The sequence below is a fragment of the Coregonus clupeaformis genome, chromosome 28, assembly GCF_020615455.1.
Source record: "Coregonus clupeaformis isolate EN_2021a chromosome 28, ASM2061545v1, whole genome shotgun sequence".
Taxonomy (NCBI): Eukaryota; Metazoa; Chordata; class Actinopteri; order Salmoniformes; family Salmonidae; genus Coregonus; species Coregonus clupeaformis.
The window spans coordinates 23,760,302-23,769,903 of NC_059219.1; the positions used below are offsets into that span (position 1 = coordinate 23,760,302).

At 42.9% G+C, this 9,602-nt stretch overlaps 1 protein-coding gene across 15 annotated transcripts in view; it reads left to right on the forward strand.

Moving 5' to 3' along the window:
• The window catches only part of LOC121584333 (protein PHTF2-like), an 87,482-nt gene that overhangs the window by 57,248 nt on the left and 20,632 nt on the right, over positions 1–9,602 (forward strand). For 11 of the 15 annotated variants that reach the window (XM_045208785.1, XM_045208787.1, XM_045208790.1 and 8 more), the window contains exons 3-4: positions 7,445–7,501; positions 7,921–7,932. In XM_045208785.1, coding sequence (XP_045064720.1) covers positions 7,445–7,501; positions 7,921–7,932 — 69 coding nt within the window. The remainder of the gene's footprint in view (positions 1–7,444; positions 7,502–7,920; positions 7,933–9,602) is intronic. The other 4 variants (XM_045208788.1, XM_045208792.1, XM_045208797.1 and 1 more) reach the window with 1 other exon arrangement.

The following is a 9,602-nucleotide window of genomic DNA, read 5'->3' on the forward strand; positions in this document are numbered from 1 at the left end:
CACAGAGACATCTCCCCCCTCCTCCACATTATAACACACAGAGACATCTCCCCCCCTCCACCACATTATAACACACAGAGACATCTCCCCCCCTCCTCCTCCACATTATAACACACAGAGACATCTCCCCCCCCCTCCTCCTCCACATTATAACACACAGAGACATCTCCCCCCTCCACCACATTATAACACACAGAGACATCTCCCCCCTCCACATTATAACACACAGAGACATCTCCCCCCCCCCCTCCACATTATAACACACAGAGACATCTCCCCCCTCCACCACATTATAACACACAGAGACATCTCCCCCCTCCACATTATAACACACAGAGACATCTCCCCTCCACCACATTATAACACACAGAGACATCTCCCCCCCTCCTCCACATTATAACACACAGAGACATCTCCCCCCCTCCACATTATAACACACAGAGACATCTCCCCCCTCCTCCTCCACATTATAACACACAGAGACATCTCCCCCCTCCTCCTCCACATTATAACACACAGAGACATCTCCCCCCCTCCACATTATAACACACAGAGACATCTCCCCCCTCCTCCACATTATAACACACAGAGAAATCTCCCCCCTCCTCCACATTATAACACACAGAGACATCTCCCCCCCTCCTCCACATTATAACACACAGAGACATCTCCCCCCTCCTCCACATTATAACACACAGAGACATCTCCCCCCTCCTCCACCACATTATAACACACAGAGACATCTCCCCCCTCCTCCACATTATAACACACAGAGACATCTCCCCCCCTCCTCCACATTATAACACACAGAGACATCTCCCCCCTCCTCCACATTATAACACATAGAGACATCTCCCCCTCCTCCACATTATAACACACAGAGACATCTCCCCCTCCTCCACATTATAACACACAGAGACATCTCCCCCTCCTCCTCCACATTATAACACACAGAGACATCTCCCTCCTCCACCACATTATAACACACAGAGACATCTCCCCTCCTCCTCCACATTATAACACACAGAGACATCTCCCCCTCCTCCACATTATAACACACAGAGACATCTCCCCCTCCTCCACATTATAACACACAGAGACATCTCCCCCCTCCTCCACATTATAACACACAGAGACATCTCCCCCCCTCCTCCACATTATAACACACAGAGACATCTCCCCCTCCTCCACATTATAACACACAGAGACATCTCCCCCCTCCACCACATTATAACACACAGAGACATCTCCCCCCCTCCTCCACATTATAACACACAGAGACATCTCCCCCCCTCCTCCACATTATAACACACAGAGACATCTCCCCCCCCTCCACATTATAACACACAGAGACATCCCCCCTCCTCCACATTATAACACACAGAGACATCTCCCCCCTCCTCCACATTATAACACACAGAGACATCTCCCCCTCCTCCACATTATAACACACAGAGACATCTCCCCCCTCCTCCACATTATAACACACAGAGACATCTCCCCCCTCCTCCACATTATAACACACAGAGACATCTCCCCCCCCTCCTCCACATTATAACACACAGAGACATCTCCCCCTCCTCCACATTATAACACACAGAGACATCTCCCCCCTCCTCCTCCACATTATAACACACAGAGACATCTCCCCCCCTCCTCCACATTATAACACACAGAGACATCTCCCCCCTCCTCCACATTATAACACACAGAGACATCTCCCTCCTCCTCCACATTATAACACACAGAGACATCTCCCCCCCTCCTCCACATTATAACACACAGAGACATCTCCCCCCTCCTCCACATTATAACACACAGAGACATCTCCCCCTCCACATTATAACACACAGAGAAATCTCCCTCCTCCTCCACATTATAACATACAGAGACATCTCCAGGTCTGTAGGTCATAGATGGGTTGTAATATCCCTGTTTGTTTTGAAGAGGTATTACTTCCTTAGTCCTCTTGGTCTTACTTTGTTAGTCCTCTTTATATTACTTCCTTAGTCCTCTTTATATTACTTCCTTAGTCCTCTTTATATTACTTCCTTAGTCCTCTTTATATTACTTCCTTAGTCCTCTTTATATTACTTCCTTAGTCCTCTTCATATTACTTCCTTAGCCCTCTTGGTCTTACTTCCTTAGTCCTCTTTATATTACTTCCTTAGTCCTCTTTATATTACTTCCTTAGTCCTCTTTATATTACTTCATTAGTCCTCTTTATATTACTTCCTTAGTCCTCTTTATATTACTTCCTTAGTCCTCTTTATATTACTTCCTTAGTCCTCTTTATATTACTTCCTTAGTCCTCTTTATATTGTTTCCTTAGTCCTCTTTATATTACTTCCTTAGTCCTCTTTATATTACTTCCTTAGTCCTCTTTATATTGTTTCCTTAGTCCTCTTTATATTACTTCCTTAGTCCTCTTTATATTACTTCCTTAGTCCTCTTTATATTACTTCCTTAGTCCTCTTTATATTACTTCCTTAGTCCTCTTTATATTACTTCCTTAGTCCTCTTTATATTACTTCCTTAGTCCTCTTTATATTACTTCCTTAGTCCTCTTTATATTACTTCCTTAGTCCTCTTTATATTACTTCCTTAGTCCTCTTTATATTACTTCCTTAGTCCTCTTTATATTACTTCCTTAGTCCTCTTTATATTACTTCTTTAGTCCTCTTTATATTACTTCCTTAGTCCTCTTTATATTACTTCCTTAGTCCTCTTTATATTACTTCCTTAGTCCTCTTTATATTACTTCCTTAGTCCTCTTTATATTACTTCCTTAGTCCTCTTTATATTACTTCCTTAGTCCTCTTTATGTTACTTCCTTAGTCCTCTTTATATTACTTCTTTAGTCCTCTTTATATTACTTCCTTAGTCCTCTTTATATTACTTCTTTAGTCCTCTTTATATTACTTCCTTAGTCCTCTTTATATTACTTCCTTAGTCCTCTTTATATTACTTCCTTAGTCCTCTTTATATTACTTCATTAGTCCTCTTTATATTACTTCCTTAGTCCTCTTTATATTACTTCCTTAGTCCTCTTTATATTACTTCCTTAGTCCTCTTTATATTACTTCATTAGTCCTCTTTATATTACTTCATTAGCCCTCTTTATATTACTTCCTTAGTCCTCTTTATATTACTTCCTTAGTCCTCTTTATATTACTTCCTTAGTCCTCTTTATATTACTTCATTAGCCCTCTTTATATTACTTCCTTAGTCCTCTTTATATTACTTCCTTAGCCCTCTTGGTCTTACTTCCTTAGCCTTCTTTGTTATGAAGATGTAGGTCTGTTAACCCACATAGTGATAGTAACCTATCACAGGGCAGGAGTCTTTCTCTCTCTCTCTCAATTCAAAGGGCTTTATTGGCATGGGAAACATATGTTTAAATTGCCAAAGCAAGTGAAATAGATAATAAACAAAATTGAAATAAACAATAAAAAATGAACATTACACTCACAAGGAATAGACACATTTCTATATACAGTGTTGTAACAATGTGCAAATAGTTAAAGTTCAAAAGGGAAAATAAATTAACATAATATGGGTTGTATTTACAATGGTGTTTGTTCTTCACTGGTTGCCCTTTTCTTGTGGCAACAGGTCACACATCTTGCTGCTGTGATGGCACACTGGTATTTCACCCAACAGATATGGGAGTTTATCAAAATTGGATTTGTTTTGGAATTCTTTCTGGTTCTGTGTAATCTGAGGGAAATTTGTGTCTCTAATATGGTCATACATTTGGCAGGAAGTTAGGAAGTGCAGCTCAGTTTCCACCTCATTTTGTGGGCAGTGTTCACATAGCCTGTCTTCTCTTGAGAGCTCTCTCTCTCTCTCTCTCTCTCTCTCTCTCTCTCTCTCTCTCTCTCTCTCTCTCTCTCTCTCTCTCTCTCTCTCTCAATTTGCTCTATTGGCATTACGTAACAATGTACATATTGGAGATTTACAATATTAACATAATTAATAATCAATATTGTCAATGGGACAACAGTAACAACAATAACCAAGGGTCAAAATAACCATACAATGAAAATATATCTCTCTCTCTCTGCAGCTGTCTGTGAAAATGATCCTCCTCCTCCTATACCTCTCTCTTTCTCCAGCAGTAGTCTAGTCACGTTCACTCTGTCCTCTAGACTCGTCACCCCCTCTCTCTTCTCATCTTCACCCCTCCTTTCCTTTTCTCTTCCTTCTGTCTCTCTCTGAAGACTCCTTGGCTGCTGCATGTTTGATGAGGTTCATGAAAGATGCAGAGTTTCCATTGGCTTGTAGGGTGACCCAATACCTGTCAATACAACATATACTAACCAGGCTAATGTAAAGACACACAGACAGACACACACAGACACACAAAGCCCTGTCCTGTCCGAGCCATATCAGTAGATCTGACTGTCAGGGGGACTCTGGGAGGAAAAGGTCGTGTTTCATGTGTGACATGTCTGTTCTCCCTAAATGAACAAGAGCAGAGGAACACACACACACACACACACACACACACACTCACACACTAACACACTTACACACACACACACACACACACACACACACACACACACGGCTATTCTCACTAAACAAGAGCGTGGGAGAGACGCAGGAGCAGCCTACCTGACCACCTTAACCCAATCCTCCGTCCGACTGACATTAACATTTCAACACAGTATTTATCTGACACCTAAACCTTTCTCCGACCTACCTGGAAAGATCCACAGCTTACCTGATAGTTTTACCCTTCATACCAAACACCTAGATTATTGACTTAGGGTGGAGGTTTGACGTAAGGGCCTTGGGCCTTAAAATCCAATGCAAAATGTATCTGAAAGTATCTGAACCAAAATGGATGCATCTATGGGAAGATGAACAGGACTTTCTCATGCCATATTTAGTGATGGGAGAGGAAGGAATAAAAGGAAGATAGGAACACTATGATAAACAACCCCAAGCCTCACAGCTGCAAAGATAGTGGGTGTGGGTGTAGGAGGAGGGGTGCTCTCTCTGGTCAAGGGCATTAGGTCTATTGTATCTTTTCCGAAACAAACATTGAGGAGACAGAGAGGAGTCACAGACCAGACGACCAACAGGTTAAAACATTGAGGAGACAGAGAGGAGTCACAGACCAGACGACCAACAGGTTAAAACATTGAGGAGACAGAGAGGAGTCACAGACCAGACGACCAACAGGTTAAAACATTGAGGAGACAGAGAGGAGTCACAGACCAGACGACCAACAGGTTAAAACATTGAGGAGACAGAGAGGAGTCACAGACCAGACGACCAACAGGTTAAAACATTGAGGAGACAGAGAGGAGTCACAGACCAGACGACCAACAGGTTAAAACATTGAGGAGACAGAGAGGAGTCACAGACCAGACGACCAACAGGTTAAAACATTGAGGAGACAGAGAGGAGTCACAGACCAGACGACCAACAGGTTAAAACATTGAGGAGACAGAGAGGAGTCACAGACCAGACGACCAACAGGTTAAAACATTGAGGAGACAGAGAGGAGTCACAGACCAGACGACCAACAGGTTAAAACATTGAGGAGACAGAGAGGAGTCACAGACCAGACGACCAACCGGTTAAAACATTGAGGAGACAGAGAGGAGTCACAGACCAGACGACCAACAGGTTAAAACATTGAGGAGACAGAGAGGAGTCACAGACCAGACGACCAACAGGTTAAAACATTGAGGAGACAGAGAGGAGTCACAGACAGACGACCAACAGGTTAAAAAAAAGAGCGAAGTTAAAATAAGAAGGTTCTAGTTGTGGTGGGAACAGGGAAGCACTGTGTACTGTATCTCTCTCTCTCTCTCTCTCTGGCTTTCTCTCTCTCGCTTTCTCTCTGTCTCTCACTTTCTCTCTCTCCCTCTGGCTTTCTCTCTCTCTCTCTCTCTGGCTTTCTCTCTGTCTCTTGCATTCTCTCTTTCCCCCTCTCACTCCCCCCCCTCCCCGCCTCTCTCTCTCTCTCACGTATGCTGCATGTTTAATTAGTGTGATTGTGTCCTCTATCCTGTCTGGTCATAGGTTTCTGCTACAAGGTTGCATTGTGTATGACACTCCTTTATAAAGGTCAATGGAGTCTGAATAGGGATTTGATACGCTCAAGTTCTCATATAAAACTGTGCATAGCGCACATGCACAACACATGCACAACACATGCACACGCACAATCATTGCCAGGGTTGAAGAGTGGGTTAGAGGTTTTTTGAGACCTAGTTGACCATCCAGTCCATACAGAGTGAATGTGAAGTGAATGCACCACTACCCAGGTCTCAGATCATACATAATGAACACAGGAGATTAGACCCAGCAAACACACACACCGTCTCAGAGCTGTGCTATTGTTGAGCTCATTCACCTTGCATGGTCTCCCACATGATGGGCACACACTGTATTGCCAGGCTAGTATCAACCTCTGTGATCTCTAAGGATGGCTGACCCTGACAGTGTTGTGGTTTATAGTTTGGTCATCTTACAGTGTTGTGGTTCATGGTTCAGTCAACTGACAGTGTTGTGGTTCATGGTTCAGTCAACTGACAGTGTTGTGGTTCATGGTTCAGTCAACTGACAGTGTTGTGGTTCATGGTTCAGTCAACTGACAGTGTTGTGGTTCATGGTTCAGTCAACTGACAGTGTTGTGGTTCATGGTTCAGTCAACTGACAGTGTTGTGGTTCATGGTTCAGTCAACTGACAGTGTTGTGGTTCATGGTTCAGTCAACTGACAGTGTTGTGGTTCATGGTAGTAACTGACAGTGTTGTGGTTCATGGTTCAGTCAACTGACAGTGTTGTGGTTCATGGTTGGGTCAATTGACAGTGTTATGGTTCATGGTTGGGTCAACTGACAGTGTTGGGGTGCATGAGTCGGTCAACTGACAGCAGCATGGATGTTGGTTCGGTCAACTGACAGCAACATGGATGTTGGTTCGGTCAACTGACAGCAACATGGTTGTTGGTTCGGTCAACTGACAGCAACATGGCTGTTGATTCGGTCAACTCACAGCAACATGGTTGTAGGAATGGTTGGCTCAATGGTTGTGACATGACTGATAGGATGACAGGAAGTTGTTGTTGGATGGACTGCAGTTGAACCACCACTTTACATTTACATTTACATTTACGTCATTTAGCAGACGCTCTTATCCAGAGCGACTTACAAATTGGACTTAAACTGGTTTCAGAAGCTCCTGGGTTGAATCAATGCTTAACTTGTAGAGAGATAGCTGTGTTTATCTTTATAATTCACCAGGAGAGTTCACTCAGTAACAATTGCCACTGTTTTCCAGGGAGTCCTGGGATTAATATGTCTTTATCCTAATGTGTAAATGTATTGTTTAATATATTGTTGAATATATAGTCTGAATATATTATTGAATACATTGACTGGGAAATGTACTAATCAATGTTTTGTTATTTGTCTGCTTCAGATTGGTGCTTATGACCAACAGATTTGGGAGAAGTCTGTTGAACAAAGAGAAATCAAGGTAACCTTTTTGATTTAGGTCCAATCATAACACTTTTTGTCAATCATCTTTTGCAAACTTCATCAAATATTTAGACCCCTTTTATCTTTCTCTACCCTTTTCTGGAACATTGTATGAGTGTCTTCTGTCGGTCTGTCTGGCTCACTGTCGCTCTCTTTCTCTGTCTGGCTCTCTGTCGCTCTCTTTCTCTGTCTGGCTCTCTGTCGCTCTCGCTCTCTCTCTCTCTCTCTCTCTCTCTCTCTCTCTCTCTCTCTCTCTCTCTCTCTCTGTCTCTGTCTCTGTCTCTGTCTATGTCTCTTTCTCTCTGTCTGTCAGTTTCTGACTGTGCCATCAGTGCCGTCATATTTTCAGTTGACTTCTTCCCCTCTTGCTGGTGCCGTTTGTCTTTCTCTGTCTGTCCATCACTCCTAAATGTGCAGTTTATTAGACTGGTGAGTACTGCAGCACAGGAAGTCAGATTGAAATCAGACACTAGATTGTGATTGGCTGAGTTGGTTTGTTTCTATGTTTATTCCGGCCTGCTTCTTAACCACTGACTGACTGGCTGACTAGCTGGCTGACTGACTGGCTGACTAGCTGGCTGACTGACTGGCTGACTAGCTGGCTGACTGACTGGCTGACTAGCTGACTGACTGACTGGCTGACTAGCTGGCTGACTGACTGGCTGACTAGCTGGCTGACTGACTGGCTGACTAGCTGGCTGACTGACTGGCTGACTAGCTGGCTGACTGACTGGCTGACTAGCTGGCTGACTGGCACACAACTTTGTTTGAAAGAGACGTTTACATAATATGGTAATGCCAATCAACTTCATGTGTTTTCAGTGTTTCCCTTGGAATTTTTTCAACAGTTGTGGCAAAATTAGCATGGGAGTGGGTCAGTGGGTGTGGCCAATGGCGCGGCTTCTGACTGAAAATTGTAGAGGTCTTCCTCTTGGCCGCAGAGACAAAATGTTGCTGTTTTAAAGCTAATTTCCTGCCATTGTACACATTTTGCCATGGACGGAGAGAAAATGTTACATTTTAAAGCTAGTTTTTCTGCAATTCTACACATTTTGGCATGGGGCTGAGGGAACAAATTCTTTTTTAAAGCTAATTTCCTGCAATTGTACACATTTTGCCATGGCTTTATGCCATGTTCTTATGCTATCTGAGTGACTCAAACACAAAAGCTATGCCATGCCATGCCATTTTAAAATTTTTAGATTCTCCATGACTGTCTAGTTTTTATTATGGTGATTGTTAATATGATCTTATTTTAAAATATATAACTCCGTTATATTTTCTACATACTTTAAACAAATGTTGGCGGCAACGATTTAGAAGCTGCAGCCCGCCACTGCTAAATTAGTGATAGGGGAAACACTGGTTTTATTTCACTACAGATGAAAGTAAAATCATAAAAACGTCATAGTAACATGAACATATAATAACATGATGTAATTATTTACTGTCTGTAATGGTCTGTGACCTGCACAGAGAGCAGAGAATCCCACCAAGTGACCCACCGTAATCAGAGGACTGAAACAGCTGTTTCACCTGCCTGCTTCAGTTCATGACCTTTCGCCTCTAGACCCCTCTTTCATCCCTCACTCCTTCTAGAAAGAGAACAAAGCATCGCCCTTCATCACCCGTCCCCTCATATCGGCTTGAGCTCACAGACAGAATGTAAACAGACACTCTCCATTTAATGATCTCAAAGTCTCAAACACACAGTGGCTTCCCATCCGTCAGACTAGATTTATAACAGTTTGATGTAAACGGTCCCTCTGGGTTTCGACGTGTAGTTTACCAACCACTGGCCCATCTTTAGAATCCAACAGGGCAGACGTGGGCCAGTTACTGTGTCTGCATCTTTGTGCGCATGAACAACTGACAAGGGCTCACACATGCCATAAGAAAGTAGCTTTTGACAACATTGCCAAGCATATAGTCTAAATATGTATTTTTGTACTGAGATAAAAACACGACAGGAAAGGCTTATTCATGCCCCCTGGTGGTAGTGATGATGAATTACAGTAGGTTTCTCTTATCTTATCTCACAAGCAAAACATTCCTTTAAAGACGAATAGAAAAGAGATTTATATTGATAGAGCAATATA